General features: G+C 70.7%; 3 protein-coding genes across 5 annotated transcripts; 2 read left to right on the top strand and 1 right to left on the bottom strand.

Moving 5' to 3' along the window:
* Positions 1-164: 164 nt before the first annotated feature.
* On the top strand, positions 165-10376 carry SURF4 (surfeit 4). Its single transcript, XM_070058612.1, has 6 exons — positions 165-363; positions 7295-7481; positions 7847-7923; positions 8367-8410; positions 8773-8959; positions 9338-10376. Exons 1-6 carry the CDS (start codon positions 316-318, stop codon positions 9602-9604), a joined length of 810 nt encoding a protein of 269 aa, XP_069914713.1. The 5' UTR covers positions 165-315; the 3' UTR covers positions 9605-10376.
* SURF2 (surfeit 2) lies at positions 9862-13747 on the bottom strand. The gene is made up of 6 exons (XM_070058638.1): positions 13621-13747; positions 13378-13532; positions 13069-13172; positions 11635-11814; positions 11402-11553; positions 9862-11185 (listed from the first exon to the last, which is right to left on the bottom strand). The coding sequence occupies exons 1-6, from the start codon at positions 13696-13698 to the stop codon at positions 11099-11101; spliced, it is 756 nt and encodes a 251-aa protein (XP_069914739.1). The 5' UTR covers positions 13699-13747; the 3' UTR covers positions 9862-11098.
* On the top strand, positions 13735-16223 carry SURF1 (SURF1 cytochrome c oxidase assembly factor). Of its 3 annotated transcripts, none has more exons than XM_070058595.1 (9): positions 13735-13865; positions 13950-14001; positions 14480-14648; positions 14723-14805; positions 15052-15243; positions 15539-15611; positions 15705-15867; positions 15944-16025; positions 16100-16223. In XM_070058595.1, the coding sequence occupies exons 4-9, from the start codon at positions 14777-14779 to the stop codon at positions 16167-16169; spliced, it is 609 nt and encodes a 202-aa protein (XP_069914696.1). In that variant the 5' UTR covers positions 13735-13865; positions 13950-14001; positions 14480-14648; positions 14723-14776; the 3' UTR covers positions 16170-16223. The 3 variants fall into 3 exon arrangements, with proteins under 3 accessions (XP_069914696.1, XP_069914708.1, XP_069914703.1); XM_070058602.1 differs by having other exon boundaries at positions 13778-13865; positions 14480-14613; XM_070058607.1 differs by lacking the exon at positions 13950-14001 and having other exon boundaries at positions 13769-13865; positions 14480-14613.
* The last annotated feature ends 12 nt before the right edge of the window (positions 16224-16235 follow it).

The raw sequence follows: 16235 nt of genomic DNA, 5'->3' as shown, positions 1-16235 counted from the left end.
CCGAGCGCGGCGGGCGGGGCCTCGAGCGCGGCGGGCGGGGCGGGCGTGGGGCGGGGCCTCCGGCCCGGCCGCAGGCGCGCGCGCGCGGCCCCTTTAAGGCGCGGCGGGGCGTGTCCGAGCGGCGCGCGGCCCCTTTAAGGCTTGGCCTACGTGGCAGCCGCTGGAGCCGCCGCCGCCGAGCAGCGAGGCCGGCCGCTGGGCACTTCCTGTGGAGGCCGCAGCGGGCGCGGGCGCGGGCGCCGAGGGCGAGCGAGCGAGCCAGCCGAGTCCCCCGCCGCCGCCGCCGCCGCCGCCGCCGCCGCCGCCGCCGCCGCCATGGGCCAGAACGACCTGATGGGCACGGCCGAGGACTTCGCCGACCAGGTGCGGCCTGCGGGCCCGCCGCGCCGCCCACCCCCGCCCGGGCCCCCGCGCAGGCCGCCCGCCGCGCCCCGGAGCCGGCCCGGCCTGCAGGGCGCCCCGAGGGGCCTGGGCCGCCCCCCGAGGGCCTCCGGGCCTCCCGGCCCCGCTGGGGCGTCGGCCGCCCCCGCCCGGACGCCCGGGCCCGCTGGGCGCCCTGACCCCCGCCGGCGGGGCAGCCCCGGCCCTGGAGCGGCCGCCCGAGCTCCCGGGGCGCCTGGGGGGCCGGGGCGAGCGCCCCCACGGCCTGGACTGCGGGTGGTCCCCGCGCGGCCTGCGCTCCGCGGGGCGCCCCTGGCGGCGGGTGGGGGCCTGGTGGTCCCTGGGGCCGGGGGGTCCCCCCGAGGAGGGGCGCCCGGCCGCGCTGCCCGCTTCCAGGTGTGCGGGGCTCGCGGGGCCCCGCGGACTCTGCCCGCGCTGGCCGGGAGGGCGTGGGCGCAGCGCGGGCGGAGGGCGGCCGGCCCGGGTCCGCCTGCCCCGGGCGCGCCGAGGGCGCCGGCTCAGCCCCGGAGGATGGGGCCGCCCACAAGGCTCCCGTTAGGTCCGCAAGTCCCCGCGGCCCCCGCGGGCACCAGATCCTTGTCTTGGGGCAGCTAACGTGTGTGCGGCTCTGGCGGAGTTGTAGACGCTCGCAGTCTTTAATTTTTATGGGGGTGGTGTGTTGAGTAATCAAACTTGGAGGCCTTGGCTGGCGCGGCTCGTGGGGCTTTTTTTTTTTTTTTTTGACCAAGCGATGGGTGATGGGGGTGAGCGCCCGGCCGGCTCTCCGGGTTCCGCCGGGCGCCGAGGTTGGCGAGCCCGGTGCTGGGGGAGAAGTCTTAGCCGAGACGGGAGCTCTCTCTCTGCGGTGTTTGACCACGGGGAGCCCGTGGACCTTGCCCGTCCGTGTCCAGGGCTCTCGGAGCCCGCGGGTCGCCCTGCATCGGCGGGGGTTTTGGTGACCTGGTTTTTATTTCTTCAGGAGGTGGCTCCTTTAACGAGCGCCACACAGGCTCACGCAGCCCGGCAAACCCCGGTGTTGCAAGTGAATTTCATAACCAAATCTAGATAAACCGTCGCTGGTCCAGCTGCCAGCGGCTCTCGGAAGTCACCGGCTCCTTTGGGCGCCGAGCGGCGGGCGCGGACCTGGCCGTCTCTCCCCGCGTCCTGGTTCGTCTGCCGTGAAAAGCCGGCTTCCGGGGGCTCGGGGGCGACTCCTGTCACCCCTGGACTTGCCTGGGGCCACGGGCCGCACAGCCGGCGCCCTGCACGGCGCGGGTCCCCCCAGCTCCTCTGCCGGCACGGGGCCAGCGCAGACCCCAGCGTGGTGGAGTGGGCAGGGGCCGTGAGTGACACGGCAGTGACGCTGTAGGCGCCAGGGGACGTCCCCGCCCCCAGGGGCTCGGGCAGGTGCCGGGCACAGCCCACCGGGCAGCTTCCGAGAGCTGCAGCCAGGCTGCCGTGGGGAGGGGGCCGGCGTGCGGGTGGTGGGGATCGTGGGCGCGGCCACCGGTCCGCTGAGGCGGCACGCCCACGTTCCTGGTCCCAGGACGGGCTGGGTGACCGTGAGCCTGCACCGTGCAGAGTGAGCCCGAGGGGTGCCGGCCCCTGACATTTGTGACACGGCCTGGGCCGTGGCAGGTTGGCCCTGGCGGCGGCGTCCCGGCTTCCTCCCTGCCTGGCGTGCTGCCACCTTCCCCGGGGCACAGCGGTGTGGCAGGGCCAGCAGTCTCCTCTCTGCCCCTGGCATCGAGCTCCTTGCCCGCGGCCAGGGACAGTGCCCGTCTGCTCCAGGAAGCCCGGCCGTGGGGGCAGTGCTGAGCGTGCGCCGCGGGGGAGCCGTGGGAGCCAGGCCGGCAGGGGCCGGAAGCGCTGGTGAGCGAGCGCAGTGGTCCAGATAACGTCAGCCGGCCCTTCGTGGCTTCTGCCTGATTGCTCGCCACCGGGGTGACGGACAAGCCGCCCGTGGCCTTACACGCCATGGCCTTTGGCGTTTGCACCTGTTCTTCCAGGTGGCAGAGCCAAGGGCACCCAGGAGCTGGGGATGAGCCCTGAGCCTGACCCTGGCCACACCTCGCCGGCACCGCCGTGGCAGAGCTGGCCCTGGCCCTGGCCTGGCCGCCCTGGGAGGGCACCTGCACCCACGGGTGTTAGTGGGCTGGCGATGAGCGTCCTGTCTGGGCCGACTGGCGTGGGCGGGGCACTGGTGATGGTGAGCGCTGCCGGTCCCCTGCAGGGGCTTCCTGCTCGCGTCGTGAAGGGGTGGGGCGGGGAAGCAGGGGGCTGCTGCGCTTTTGGGGGGCTCGGGTGCGGCCCCCTGGGCAGCGGGGACGGTGACAGGGAGGAAGTGTGGCTGGTGAGGCTAAGCTGGGGCACGCTGTGGCCAGCCTCGACCGCACACGGGTTTCCAGGAGGGAGAGCCAGGCTCGCCTCTCCAGCTCTGGGGCGGTCAGCACTGCCCCTGCCCCTTGGGTGCAGTGGGACCCACGGGCGCCGGCCGGAGGGAGCCTCGCAGGAAGTGTGCAGTCGCGGTGAGTCACCGCACTCTGCCGCCGTCTCCGCCTCCTCCGGGGACAGTCACTCCACGCGCCCGGGGCTGCCTGTGGACTTGGCTGGACCCTTGGCCAGGGCAGCCGCGGTCTTGGTGACCAGGGACGTCTGACCTGCCTGCTTCCTTGGAGTTAGCGGCCAGGAGGTGCAGGTTGCTTTTTGCTGTTTGTCCTGACTGCAAGGAAGGTCCCCTCCTGTGGGGCGTGGGTGCCGTGGGGTCCCCGTGTCCCCTCCTGTGGGGCGTGGGGTCCCCGTGTCCCCTCCTGTGGGGCGTGGGTGCCGTGGGGTCCCCATGTCCCCTCCTGTGGGGCGTGGGTGCCGTGGGGTCCCCGTGTCCCCTCCTGTGGGGCGTGGGTGCCGTGGGGTCCCCTCCTATGGGGCGTGGGGTCCCCGTGTCCCCTCCTGTGGGGCGTGGGTGCCGTGGGGTCCCCGTGTCCCCTCCTGTGGGGCGTGGGTGCCATGGGGTCCCCTCCTGTGGGGCGTGGGGTCCCCGTGTCCCCTCCTGTGGGGCATGGGTGCCGTGGGGTCCCCTCCTGTGGGGCGTGGGTGCCATGGGGTCCCCTCCTGTGGGGCGTGGGTGCCGTGGGGTCCCTGTGTCCGGGTCACGTCTCGGGCTGGGTTTGAGTGTGTCTAGACCGGTCCCCCTTAGGACGTCAGCTCTCTGGATGTCTCTGTCACTTGGCTGCCGCCCCTGCCCGTGGCCCGTGTCACGACCAGGAAAAGTCGTGATGAGCCAGCTGTGGCGCCTCCCTGCCAGCCAGCCAGGCCCATGTCCAGGCTCTAGGGAGGCGACAGCCTCAGGGCCCTGTGCTGCGTGCTCTGACGTGGCCAGTGAGCCCCCTCAGGCCCGTGGCCCGTGGCCCGTGTGGTCTTCTCTGCTGTGCCGGGGACACGGCTCTGGGACGCCTTCCTGACGGCAGTGGCCCCTCTGGGCAGTCGTGACCAGCACCTGCGTTAAGAGTAGGGTGTCCTCGGGTCTGGGCCTCTTCCTAAACGCGGCTTCTCTCACGTCCACTCAGGAGAGGATGTGGGGCAGGGAGGCGGCGCGTGCCTCCTGCCTCGGCTGCACGGAAGGCAGGCCCGGGCTGCCCACCCTCCGCGCTCGCTCTCGCTCGCTCTCGCTCTCTAATCCTCTTCAGCCAGACACTCCAATTAAGCGCAGCCGAGTCATCGAGACGGAGACGGCCGCTAAACACGGCCTGGCTCTCGCGGGCGTGCACACAGCCCACGAGGGCCTTGGCGCAGGGAGGGCTCGACCACAGCCGCGGCCCAGGCGGGCGGCTCCCGGCTGTCATTTGGGGGCAAGTCAGAACACCTCTGCTGTCTGCTGTGGCCTCTGCTGCCCTGGGGTCCATGCCGAGGGGCACAGGCCCCTGCAGAAGGCTGCGCGCCCCCTCCCCGGGTCAGGCGAGGCGCAGGGCCCGCTCGGCCTTTGTGGAGCCCCCTCCCTGGGTCAGGCGAGGCGCAGGGCCCCCGCTCGGCCTCTGGAGCCCCCTCCCTGGGTCAGGCGAGGCGCAGGGCCCCCGCTCGGCCTCTGGAGCCCCCTCCCTGGGTCAGGCGAGGCGCAGGGTCCCCGCTCGGCCTCTGGAGCCCCCTCCCTGGGTCAGGCGAGGCGCAGGGCCCCCGCTCGGCCTCTGGAGCCCCCTCCCCGGGTCAGGCGAGGCGCAGGGCCCGCTCGGCCTCTGTGGAGCCCCCTCCCTGGGTCAGGCGAGGTGCAGGGCCCCCGCTCGGCCTCTGGAGCCCCCTCCCCGGGTCAGGCGAGGCGCAGGGCCCGCTCGGCCTCTGTGGAGCCCCCTCCCCGGGTCAGGCGAGGCGCAGGGCCCGCTCGGCCTCTGGAGCCCCCTCCCTGGGTCAGACGAGGCGCAGGGCCCGCTCGGCCTCTGTGGAGCCCCCTCCCTGGGTCAGACGAGGCGCAGGGCCCCCGCTCAGCCTCTGTGGAGCCCCCTCCCTGGGTCAGGCGAGGTGCAGGGCCCCCGCTCGGCCTCTGGAGCCCCCTCCCTGGGTCAGACGAGGCGCAGGGCCCCCGCTCGGCCTCTGTGGAGCCCCCTCCCTGGGTCAGGCGAGGCGCAGGGTCCCCACTGCCAGGGCTGCTCCGCTGGGAAGGTGGGTCCAGGAGCGCGTGCCGAGTGGGGTGCCGCGGGTCCTGATGGCACGGGTGGCGACTCCGTTGCTGGGCGGCCCATGAGGTGGGGGCGGGGCGGCAGCCGCCAGGTGTGGGCTTCCTGCCTCTGGAGTGTTTTCCACGGGGCTCCTGGTTCACTTGGCACAACTGGGAACCGGGTTTTTCTTTAATTTCCCTTCCCTCTTTGTCTGCTCACAGCGTTTGGGCTGTTCAAGTTGCGTGAAAGGAGTCTCGGATTTGCAGGGCACAGAGACGTCCTTGGCCATACCAGGCTATTCTGATTTATTTATTTATTTACTGTGCAGGGTGGGGGCAGACAGATCTTCTGTCTGCTGGTTCACTCCCCAGGTCGCCACAGCAGCCGGGGGTGGGCCAGGCTGAAGCCAGGAGCCAGGAGCTTCTTCCGGGTCTCCCACGCGGGTGCAGGGCCCCACACTCGGGCCACTCCCCTGCTTCCCCAGGCCACAGCAGAGCTGGATCGGAAGGAACAGCCGGGACCCAGATGAGTGCCCACGTGGGGTGCTGCGGCTCCCCCCGCTGCGCCTCAGCCTGGGTGTTGTCTTCCAAACCCGCTACCCTGATTCTCTGCGGTCTGCCTGTCCCTCACCGTGGCCTTTGCCATCACCTCCCTGGGGGCCAAGGGTTGAGTAAACGCGGGCGGAATCAGCCCTGGCCGCTGGACTCGGCAGGTTTGGAGAGAGCTCAGGGCCTGTGACCCCGTCCTCCCCCGGTGCCACCCCGCTGCGCACCTCATGCCTGTGACCCCGTCCTCCCCCGGTGCCACCCCACTGCGCACCTCATGCCTGTGACCCCATCCTCCCCCGGTGCCACCCCGCTGCGCACCTCATGCCTGTGACCCCGTCCTCCCCCGGTGCCACCCCACTGCGCACCTCATGCCTGTGACCCCGTCCTCCCCCGGTGCCACCCCACTGCGCACCTGCAGGCTGTAAGGCTGGCGGGGACACCCGGGGCGGCCACGGCCACATCTTTTAAAAATGGTGAAGACGTGCCACCCTCTCACACACAGCGTCTGTGTTCGCTGCAGCCGTGGGTTCAGTGAGCCCGGGGGCTCGTGCAGCCACCGGCCCCGGACTGTCCCGCCGTGCCCCTTAGACCCGTGCCCGCACGTCACGCCGGGTGGGGGCTGGATCTGTCTCCCGAGAACCCGCCAGCCGTTATCGGAGGCTTCCCTCACTGTGTCGTTTTGAAGAGTGGGCGGAGAGAAGCGCAGGTGCAGCTGACGCCTCACACCGGGCGTCTCACAGGGCGCAGCGCAGGGAGAATTCTCCCCTCCGCTGGTTCACTCCCCCAGTGGCAGCCGCAGCCAGGGCTGGAGCGGGCTGAAGTCAGGAGCCAGGGACTGCACCCTGGTCTCCGGCAGGGGCGGCAGGGGCCTAAGCCCTTGGGCGGTCTTCCTCTGCTTCCCCGGTGCATTAGCAGGGAGCTGGGCCAGAAGCCGGGCGGCCTTGCAGGCTGGGCTTACCTTGCCCGGGAGGGAGTTGCACGCTGGTGACCTCGCGCGCATATTTCACTGCTGTCCGGTTGTCCATCCCCTCGCTAATTTGCTGGCCATTAGCTGTGTGGATTTCAGGTGTGCTCACGACTGTTGCAGGGGTGTGGTCCCGAGCTTTCCTGAGGGGCCCCTGCTTAGGGCCTGCAGATGCCCCTGTGGCAGGCTGGGCTTCCCCCAGGGCTCTGCTGGCCCTGTGGCCCCGGGCCCTGGCTGTTGCCTGAGGGCCTCTTGTTCTATCTGCAGTGGCTCCAGAAGTCCCTGGAGGCTGGGAGGTGCAGGCCTTGGGTGGGGGCATGCAGAGGATCCCTCCCCTCTGCGCTCCCGTATGCCCCTTCCGTGCTTAGGGCTGGAGCAGGGGGCACGTGTGGCGGGGTTGGGAAGCACTTTGGTGCCGCCCTCTGGTGCTCGTGGCATCTGGTGAGGGGAGGCCAGGGATGCTGCCCCACGGCCCCCGCAGCAGCGAGCAGCCCGCGTGCCAGCGGTGCGAGGCGCAGCCCCCGACCCGGCCGCCGGGGGCCGTGGGCAGCGCTGCCTTCCACAGCTGCAGCTGCCCCTTGCACCTTCCTCCCGCATGGACGGCAGAAGAGCACAGGGCCGTCGTTCACCTGGGGATCGGGGCCTGGATTGGCGGGGCGGGGCGGGGCTCCACCCTGGGCAGGAGCAGCAGCTGCCCTGTGCGCCGGCCGCTGGTCTGGGCCCAGCCCGTGACCGGGCCGTGTGTGGCCCCGCAGTTCCTCCGCGTCACGAAGCAGTACCTGCCGCACGTGGCGCGGCTCTGCCTGATCAGCACCTTCCTGGAGGACGGCGTCCGCATGTGGTTCCAGTGGAGCGAGCAGCGCGACTACATCGACAGCACGTGGAGCTGCGGCTACCTGCTGGCCTCGTCCTTCGTGTTCCTCAACCTGCTGGGGCAGCTGGGTGAGTGCGGGGCCCAGGGCCGGCCGGGCTCGGTGCCCGCCTCCTTGCTTCAGGGCGTGTGGTCTCCACGTGAGTCCACAGCGGAGGCAGGTGGGCAGGGGGGCGCCAGGCACCCAGGACGGGGGCTGCGGAGGGAGCGAGCGCCTTAGACCAGACCAGAGGCCGCTCCCGGTGCAGGGGTCCCGGCCACGGGGCGAGGAAGGGGTCTGACCTTTGCAGCCTGCCCCGAGGCCTCCAGGGCAGAGCAGAGGGGACCCGAGAGGCACTGGCACCCTAGGAGGGTGACTGCTCGGCCAGGCCACCTCTGCCGTGGCGTCCCCAGGGGTGGCTCCGCGCCGTCCGCTGACCCCGCCCCTCCTCTGCAGCTGGCTGCGTCCTGGTGCTGAGCCGGAACTTCGTGCAGTACGCCTGCTTCGGGCTGTTCGGGATCATCGCGCTGCAGGTACCGGCACCGGCGGGCGCGCTCCTCTGCTCTCTGAGCCAGGGCCTGTGAGGGTGCAGCGCCCACCCTCAGCCTCGTGTGTCTCCCCCCCGGGCAGCCCCTTCTCCGGCGGGTCGCTCCTCACCGGAGGCTGGCCCCAGCAGGCCTGGCTCTGTGCCCCTTTGCTGCTTCCCTGGGCCGCCGCAGGGGCCCGTTAGCCCCACCCTTGCGGCGAGGCAGTGCTCCCGTGGCCCTGTGGCCACGTTGGCGTCTTGGAACCACCCTGTGCTCTGGAGCACTGGGCACCCCCTGACCACGCCGGCCCGCAGCCCCGAGCTGCTCACTGCCCCGAAGTCCTAGGACGCCTGTGTACTCTGTCCCCTTCTGTCGGAAACACCGCCCAGGGCTGTAGTGAATTCTGTAGACTTTTCTGGAAAGTGCTGACTCCTCTCTCTCGCCCTCAGACCATTGCCTACAGCATTTTATGGGACTTGAAGTTTCTGATGAGGTAGGTGCGTCCTGGTTGGTGAGTGTTCACTCCCTGTATCGCTAACTCGGACCCTCCGCCGAGCAGGGCCGAGCAGGGCCCTGTGGCTCAAACAGCACCTCCTGGAAACAGGTGCTGGGTGGCCGGGCCTCCCTCGCCCGAGTCCTGGCCTCGCCCGAGTCTCAAGGGTCTGAGTGGCTGACTGAAGCAGCCCCGGGCCCAGGGAAGACCCTCCGCCCCTCGAGCTGGGTGGGTTCACTGCCGAATCCCGGTCCCATGCTCGGGCGCAGGCCCGCCTGGCCGCGGTGGTGGGGGGTGGGCTGCTCGGATCTCGTGATCGGGCGCGGGGGCGTTCGCGTCCAGCCGGCCCTTCTGTCCCTCAGGAACCTGGCCCTGGGAGGCGGCTTGCTGCTGCTCCTGGCGGAGTCCCGCTCCGAGGGGAAGAGCATGTTTGCGGGCGTCCCCACCATGCGCGAGAGCTCCCCGAAGCAGTACATGCAGCTGGGGGGCAGGGTCCTGCTGGTGCTGATGTTCATGACCCTGCTGCACTTCGACGCCAGCTTCTTCTCCGTGAGTAGCCGCCCGCCCGCCCGCCCGCCCGCGTGCCGCCCGCAGCAAGCTGCCTCCTCAGGAGGACGCTGGGCTGCCCGGCTTCCGCAACTCCTCTCTGCCTTTGTCGTGTGCCAGGTGTCAGGGCAGACCCCCAGCAGCCTCCAGGCACGGCCCGCGAGCTGGCTGGAGCCTGGGCCGTGCCTGCACCGTGGGATGGGTGGGAGGGGAGGGTGAGGACACACGCGGAGCTCGGAGCTCGCAGCGGGGACCCTCAGCCTGGCACGGTCAGGGCCGGGGCTGGCTCCACGGCACCGCACCTCCCCACGCGTGGCTGCCGCCCCAGCCTGGCGGGCACTTGCTGGAGCACGGCTCGCGCTCTCCCCCTCGCCCCTGCAGGTCGTCCAGAACATCGTGGGCACGGCGCTGATGATCCTGGTGGCCATCGGCTTTAAGACCAAGCTGGCTGCCCTGACCCTGGTCGTCTGGCTGTTCGCCATCAACGTGTATTTCAACGCCTTCTGGACCATTCCAGTCTACAAGCCCATGCACGACTTCCTCAAGTACGACTTCTTCCAGACCATGTCGGTGATCGGAGGCCTGCTCCTGGTGGTGGCCCTGGGCCCCGGCGGCGTCTCCATGGATGAGAAGAAGAAAGAGTGGTAACAGGACCGGGCCCTGCCCTGCCTGGCCAGCACTGGCTGCCGAGGACTGGCTCAGGGTGGCGTCGCCAGTGGCCAGCGTTCGTGTCCTCTCCCCCACCCCTTGGTAAAGGCACAGATGTTTCGAGAACTTTATTTGCAGACACCTGAAACCCGATGGCCAGACCTGCTCGGGAACCACAGCCGGTCTCGACCACTCAGTGCCCGCGGGCCGGTGGCCAGGTCCCGGGGGCGGCCCTGCCGGCTGTGGCCTCGGTCCGGTTGCTGGGTTTCTGGGGGCTGGCCTCTACGCTGTACTGTCATTCAGAGCGGTCTCACTTTAAGTTTACATTGTTAGCTCAAACTACTACACGACCTGGGACGGCCCAGCCAATGCCACACTGGCTGGCTTCAAGTCGGGGGCTTTACCGCTGGCTCTGCCCCGTGCTGTGGCACTGCAACCACCACAGGGACCCCAAAGCCAAAGGATGACACAGTATTAGGAGGCCCCGAGGCTGCTGGGGTGGTACAAGTCCTCGCCGGGACGCCAGCTGGCCCAGGTGTGGGCGGGCTGCTGCCCCCTGCCCACAGGCCAGCCTGGCCGGCTCCTTGGGGACGGGTGTGGGGTGTGCAGCGCCAAGACCCTGGGCCGGCGCCACCTCGCACTCGCCCTCACCCCGTTCTGTCGCTCGCCCAGACTGTCCGCTCGCTACGCTGAATGCAGCCAAATTATTTCTTAAATTTGTGATGCCTTACCGGTTTGATCTTGACCCTGTATTTAAAGTTTTCTAACATTGCCTTATCCTGTGTTTCTTTCTGGGGGTGTCGTTGCTTGTTTCCACTCGTCTGCAGCGCGGCTCTGCACCCCTGCGTGTCCCCGGGCTGCCGGGGTGTCCCGAGCCACTCCACTGCCTTCCCCTCGCCCCACTGGCTCTGCAGCCTGCACCCCGGCGCGTGGTCTCGACACCCCACCTCGCGTCCAGCCACAGCCCAGGGCGGCTGCTGGCCACGGGGGCTCCTGCCCCATGGTCCCACACGGGGGTGCAGTGTTCCAACCTCGCAGGGCTGTGTGCACACAACCCCTCAGATGACACGCAGCCCAGGCAGCTTCGCTGGCTGTGGTGGGTGGGAGGCACGGCCAGCCCCAGTGGGGTCCCGGTGTCCTCTGGCCTGACGCCGAGCCGAGGGGGACGCCTTCGCTGGCGGGAGAGGAGAGATCTAGTTGGTTTTGGCAAAACAATTTCTGAAAACTTTTGCTTTATGTGGGAAATAGGTATAAATCTCATTTTATGCTGTATTTTATATCTTAGTTGTGTTTGAAAACGTTTTGATTTTTGGAAAACATCAAAATAAATAATGGCATTTGTGGTATGCACTGTGATCCTATGGTGGTGTCCAGCCCGGCCGGGCCCCAGGATGCCACGGTGAGCTGCTGACCCTCAGCCACAGTCAGACGGGGTTCTGCCCTCGGAGTCCCGCCGCTTCCCGGGCGTGGGGGCCGGCGAAGCGCCGCTCAGCCTCAGGGACCCGACTGCTTGCAGGAGCCAAAGCGCTTCGGCTTGCCGCGGGGACGCCCGGTCGTCTTCCTTAGGGAGCCCAGCTGCCTCTGTAGCGCAAGCAGAGAGGGGGTTACCGCCGCTCCCCACGGCCAGCTCGCAGGCAGCTCGACTCCACAGGGAGACCCCCGCCCCAGCCGCCGTGGTCCCAAGGTGGACGCCAAGGGGCAGGCCTGGCCCAATGCCCGCTCCCACGGAGCAGCCGCGGCCGTGGCGCTGGGGACATCTCGGGGTCGGCTGGCCTCTGGAGAACCCGCAGAGCTCACCTTCCGGTGCTGCGGCGCCGGCTTCTGGGCCGCGCCCGGCTCCTCCCCGTCTCCCGGGCGCCCCGGCCTCGCGTCCTCTTCATCTGTCAGGACGCCATCGGCACCGTCCCCGCTCTCGGTCGCTCCCGGGGCCTTCCTGGTGAACAGCTCGGCTGCAAGCAGACGTCCGGCTGTGGTTCACCCAGTGCTGCGCGGGGAGCAGCCGCCAGGACGGGAGGGTCAGGGACACTCACGCGGGTACAGGTCTGTCATGCTGTCGTCACTCGCGGCGCCCTCCTCGTCCCCGGACGCGGGCTCCCAGAAGGCGTGCTGAGGGGCAGGCGGCCCGTCGCCGTGCAGCTGGTCCCTGCGCCGTCGCCGCTGCAGCAGGCAGGCGGGGACATACTCCTCGCCTCGCTCCTGGCACTCTGCATCTGGGAGACACGGCCGTGCACCGCTACCCTCCCGCCCCCCGCCTGCGTGCGTGCGCCAGGCTGGACGGCCGTGAGCAGGCGGGGCCCAGCGAGGCTCAGTGCCGGCCAGGCCGGGGGCTCACTGCAGCTGGCCGCAGGGTCCTTGCTGAGCCCACTGTCCCCGCCTTCTCTGAGAGCTGGGCTGTCGGCACTCACCCTGCCGTCACACGCCGCTCGCTCCCAGGATGGGGCCCACCACCTCCCACTGTCCCCATGGCCCCTGCCTCCTGGCCTCTGATGTGGCCGCCCACTCCCATCACTACAGGAACCCACACAGGTGTCTCCACCGTGCCCAGCCCCGAGGCCGCCCTCACGGAGCCTCGCTGCTTCCCGGCCAGCTCCGCAATCCATCACCAAAACCGCGGCCTCACAGGAGACATCCCCCGGCCCTGCCCACAGCCAGCTCTCCTGGCTCGGATCCCTGCCAGGCCAGGGGTCTGGCCCGCGCCAGCAGCCTCAGGCCCCTGTCCTCATCTTCCCGCCCCAAACCCGAGTCTGCGCCCACCCGGGGCAGGAGGGCACAGCCACACCCCCCGTAACTCCCAGCCCCGAGTGGGGGGGGGCCGCACCCCCTTCCTGCGGCTTCCACGCCGTGAAGCCTCGTGGCCACCGCGCTGTCCCCTCTGGGCCCTCCCAGGTGCCTCACCCAAGAGCCGCCCTTCCTCACCCACTTTAACACATTCAAGGCAAACCCCAATTCACCACTTCCTGTCTCCGGCAGGAAACCAGACATTCACACTTGGGGCCGAAGCCGCCGCCTGCAGTGCCCGCATCCCATGTGGGCGCCGGTTCGAGTCCCGGCTGCTCCACTCTCTGCTGTGGCCTGGGAAAGCAGTGGGGGACGGCCCAAGTCCCTGGGCCCCTGCGCCCGCGTGGGAGACCCGGAGGAGGCTCCTGGCCTGCCCAGCGCTGGCCATTGTGGCCATCTAGGGAGTGAACCAGCAGATGAAGACCTCTCTCCTGCTGCCCTGTAACCCCCACTCCCAGAACACGGCTCTAAGCGCGAGCTGACGCCGTGTGCAGCTCTCCCCCAGCCCCAGCCCCTCGTCCTGGGCGCCCCCACCCCATCCTCAGACCGTCAAGGCCCCCTCCTCCTCTGCCTGCCGGGTGCGCTGTCCCCTCCGGCCTCCCAGAGCCCCCGGGAGCCCTCCCGAAGCTCACGCCGACCGGGTCTGGGGTCGGGCCGTCCTCCCGCCCGGGCGCGGGGCGACTTACACCGGCGCAGGGCTCGCTGGAAGCGGCGGCCGCGGGTGTGCCTCAGCACGTGCTCGGGGCACCTGTTGAGGTGCCGCAGGGTGAGCTTGCAGAACAGCTGGCGCCTGCGGGGCGGGGCAGGGGGCGGTCAGCGCCGACCAGCAGCCCGGGCGCAGACCCGCCGACCCAGGCGGGCCAGCGGAAGCCGGGCCCGGGCCTTCGCCACCACCCGCTCCCCTCCGGCCCACTCACAGAAACAGCCGCGACCCCCACCCTGTGCCGCCCCGCGCTCAGGCAGGGCGCTCCCGTCCCGGCCCCGGGGCCACCCACGGGCTCTTGGTGCTGGGCACGATGTGAGGCTCGAACTCGGCGTAGTCGAAGGCGGGGGAGGCGCGCGCCAGCCGCTGGTACTTCCTGCCGCGGGTGTAGACCTGCAGCTCGGGCAGCCGGCAGGGCAGCTCGTGGCCGGTCAGCGCGCACTTCACCTGCGGCGGGACGGCCAGAGGTCGGCGCCCTGCGCCCCCGCCGCGCCCGCGCCCGTGCCCGCGCCCCGGCCCTCCCCGCCTCCCGGACCTTGCGGGCGCCGGGCAGCAGCCGCAGGCTCGGGTGCTCGCACAGGAACGCCCGCACCTCGGCCGGCAGCGCGTCCATCGCAGGCGCGCGCCGCGTGCGGGGGGCGGGCCGCGGGCCGACCCGGAAGCAGTTGCCCTCCGCCCCGGAAGCTCCCGCAGGCCGCCGGTGCGATGGCGGCGGCGAGTCGGCTGGGGCTGCGCGCGGTGGGCCTGGGGCCGCTGCTGCGCGCGGCGTGCGCGGGGCGGGTGAGCGCGGGGCGCCGGGGCCGGGCGGGGCGAGGGAGGGTGGGAGCGGCCCCGGGGCTCAGCCGCCGCCCCCCGTCCCCGCAGGCCCCCGCCACCGCCTACTGGAGGAGCGCCCCGGGGGTCCTGCCGTGCCCAGGTGAGGGGGACTCGGCGCGGCCCCGAGGGGGTGTCGTGGGAACCCGGCTGGACGGTGTCGCTGCTGGCCGAAGCGGGAAGCCGGCGCCGTGCGTTTGTGAGCTCAGCGGCTGCAATCGCCGCAGCGCGCACGGAGCCCGGCGACCCCAGGCCCGCCGTCGGGACCACCCACCACCCCCGCGCGTGCCCTCTGGGTACCACCGCCCCGGGTGCACACGGAGCCCGCGGCCCGGCCAAGCCACTTGGCGAGTGCGTGCGTGAAGGCCTGCATTTCTGGGTGCAAGGCTTGGGGCGGCTCCGGGAGCTACCCAGGGCCATGGCACCGGCCACCAAACGCGCCCCGGGTGTGTGCGTGGGCCGGGCGCGGGTGCTGCCTGCTGGACCCCCACAGGTTAGGGCTGTTGAGGTCTGCGCCCCGCTGTCCCTGGCAGCGTCGCTGGCCTGAGTTAGCGCCCCGGTTCTGTCTGACCCCGCGGCAGGGGCGGCCGGGAGGCCGAGCAGGTGCGGCAGCTCCGCGGCGGACGCGCCGGCCTCCAAAGCAGAGGACGACCGCCTCCTGCAGTGGCTGCTGCTGCTCATCCCCGTGACTGCCTTCGGCCTGGGGACGTGGCAGGTGAGGAGGGGTCCTTCGGCCTGGGGACGTGGCAGGTGAGGAGGGCCCGGCGGGACGGCTCCGGGCCGCACGACCGTGGTCTGGGGCTCAGGCCGGGTGTCCTCGGCAGGTCCGGCGCCGCCAGTGGAAGCTGAAACTGATCGAGGAGCTGGAGTCCAGAGTGATGGCCGAGCCCATCCCGCTGCCGGCCGAGTGAGTGTGGCCGCCCCCTGCTGGGCTGGTCGTGGACAGGACTGCCCGGCACCGGCTCCTCTCCGTGCGCAGTGATTGGGGGTGGGGGGGTGGGTCGTTGTCATTGGAGAGCGCGCCCGCGTGGTTACACATCAGCACGCAGCGTGCGTCCATCAGCTGTGCAGGACGCTGGCCTGGGCTGCAGACCCACACTCCCGGGCCGCCCGGGCTGCTCTGTGCCAGCCTGCACCCCCTGTCTCCGTGTAGTCCCATGGAACTGAGAGGCCTGGAGTACAGGCCAGTGAAGGTCAGGGGCCACTTTGACCACTCCAAGGAACTGTACATGATGCCGCGGACCATGGTGGACCCTGCCCGCGAGGCCCGGGAGGCCGGCCGGATCTCCTCCTCCACCGAGAGCGGGGCCTACGTGGTCACCCCTTTCCACTGCACGGACCTGGGGTGAGCAGTGGGCAGGTGCACACGGGATTCCCTGCCTCCTTCCCCGCCCCCGCCGTGCAGGTCGATGGCCCCCACCAGCTAAGCAACCCTGGTTTACACTGCCTGGAGCTCCCTGAAGGGGGAGGGTGCGTGGCAGCCCCAGCTGTGCCTGCAGGGGGGCAGGCGGAAGTGAAGGGGGCTCCGGCCACCCCAGGCCCTGGTGACGGCTGGGGACGCCTAGCTGGCCACCCAGTCTGTCTAGGCTGGACACCTTCACCCGGATCTTCCTCAAGGACCCTTCCCCGCCCACCTCTAGGGTCACCATCCTGGTGAACAGGGGATTCGTCCCCCGGAGGAGGCTGAACCCGGACACCCGGCAGAAAGGCCAAGTAAGCGGCCACAGCTCTGGCCCTGCCCTCCCCCGGTCTCCTCGGTCGTCCCGGCCCTGGCCTGCTGCCCACTCGGCTCTTGCTGCCCTGCAGGTGGAGGGCGAGGTCGACCTGGTGGGGATGGTGAGGCTGACGGAGACCAGGAAGCCCTTCGTCCCTGAGAACAACCCCGAGAGGAACCACTGGCACTACCGGGACCTGGAGGCCATGGCCAGGGCCGCGGGCTCGGAGCCCGTGTTCATTGACGCGGACTTCAGTAGGTTGAGGCCACCCAGCCCGGGTCTGCCCACGTGGGGGGGGGGTGCAGGGCAGCAGCGTGCCTGTTCCTGCAGAGAGCACCATCCCTGGGGGGCCCATCGGCGGGCAGACCCGAGTCACCCTGCGGAACGAGCACCTGCAGTACATCGTGACCTGGTGAGCGCCCCCTGCCCAGCCCCGCCCTGCCCCAGCCGCCAGAGGCCTGGCTGACCACTCGTGTCGCACTGCAGGTACGGGCTGTGTGCGGCCACCGCGTACCTGTGGGTGAAGAAGTTCCTGCACCGAGCGCCTGGCGTGTAGCAGCCCTGCCCCCACACCCCCCCCCCCCCGAATAAAGCCGCCGTGTGAACCAAGGCCCTGACCTGA

Source organism: Oryctolagus cuniculus, chromosome 1 (genome assembly GCF_964237555.1).
Source record: "Oryctolagus cuniculus chromosome 1, mOryCun1.1, whole genome shotgun sequence".
Taxonomy (NCBI): Eukaryota; Metazoa; Chordata; class Mammalia; order Lagomorpha; family Leporidae; genus Oryctolagus; species Oryctolagus cuniculus.
The sequence above is the reverse complement of the archived record's forward strand: the minus strand, read 5'-3'. Positions and strand labels throughout refer to the sequence as shown.

What these genes read in the sequence shown, in the direction of transcription:
- SURF4 (XM_070058612.1), top strand. Translation starts at nt 316, where the DNA reads ATGGGCCAGAACGACCTGATGGGCACGGCCGAGGACTTCGCCGACCAG. An exon ending in CCGAGGACTTCGCCGACCAG is followed by an intron (nt 364 to 7,294) that starts GTGCGGCCTGCG and finishes GTGGCCCCGCAG; the next exon opens with TTCCTCCGCGTCACGAAGCA. An exon ending in TCGGGATCATCGCGCTGCAG is followed by an intron (nt 7,924 to 8,366) that starts GTACCGGCACCG and finishes TCTCGCCCTCAG; the next exon opens with ACCATTGCCTACAGCATTTT.
- SURF2 (XM_070058638.1), bottom strand. Translation starts at nt 13,698, where the DNA reads ATGGACGCGCTGCCGGCCGAGGTGCGGGCGTTCCTGTGCGAGCACCCG. An exon ending in CCAGCGAGCCCTGCGCCGGT is followed by an intron (nt 11,815 to 13,068) that starts GTAAGTCGCCCC and finishes CGTGTCTCCCAG; the next exon opens with ATGCAGAGTGCCAGGAGCGA. An exon ending in CATGACAGACCTGTACCCGC is followed by an intron (nt 11,554 to 11,634) that starts GTGAGTGTCCCT and finishes GTCTGCTTGCAG; the next exon opens with CCGAGCTGTTCACCAGGAAG.
- SURF1 (XM_070058602.1), top strand. Translation starts at nt 13,791, where the DNA reads ATGGCGGCGGCGAGTCGGCTGGGGCTGCGCGCGGTGGGCCTGGGGCCG. An exon ending in TTCCACTGCACGGACCTGGG is followed by an intron (nt 15,244 to 15,538) that starts GTGAGCAGTGGG and finishes GCCCACCTCTAG; the next exon opens with GGTCACCATCCTGGTGAACA. An exon ending in CTGCAGTACATCGTGACCTG is followed by an intron (nt 16,026 to 16,099) that starts GTGAGCGCCCCC and finishes GTCGCACTGCAG; the next exon opens with GTACGGGCTGTGTGCGGCCA.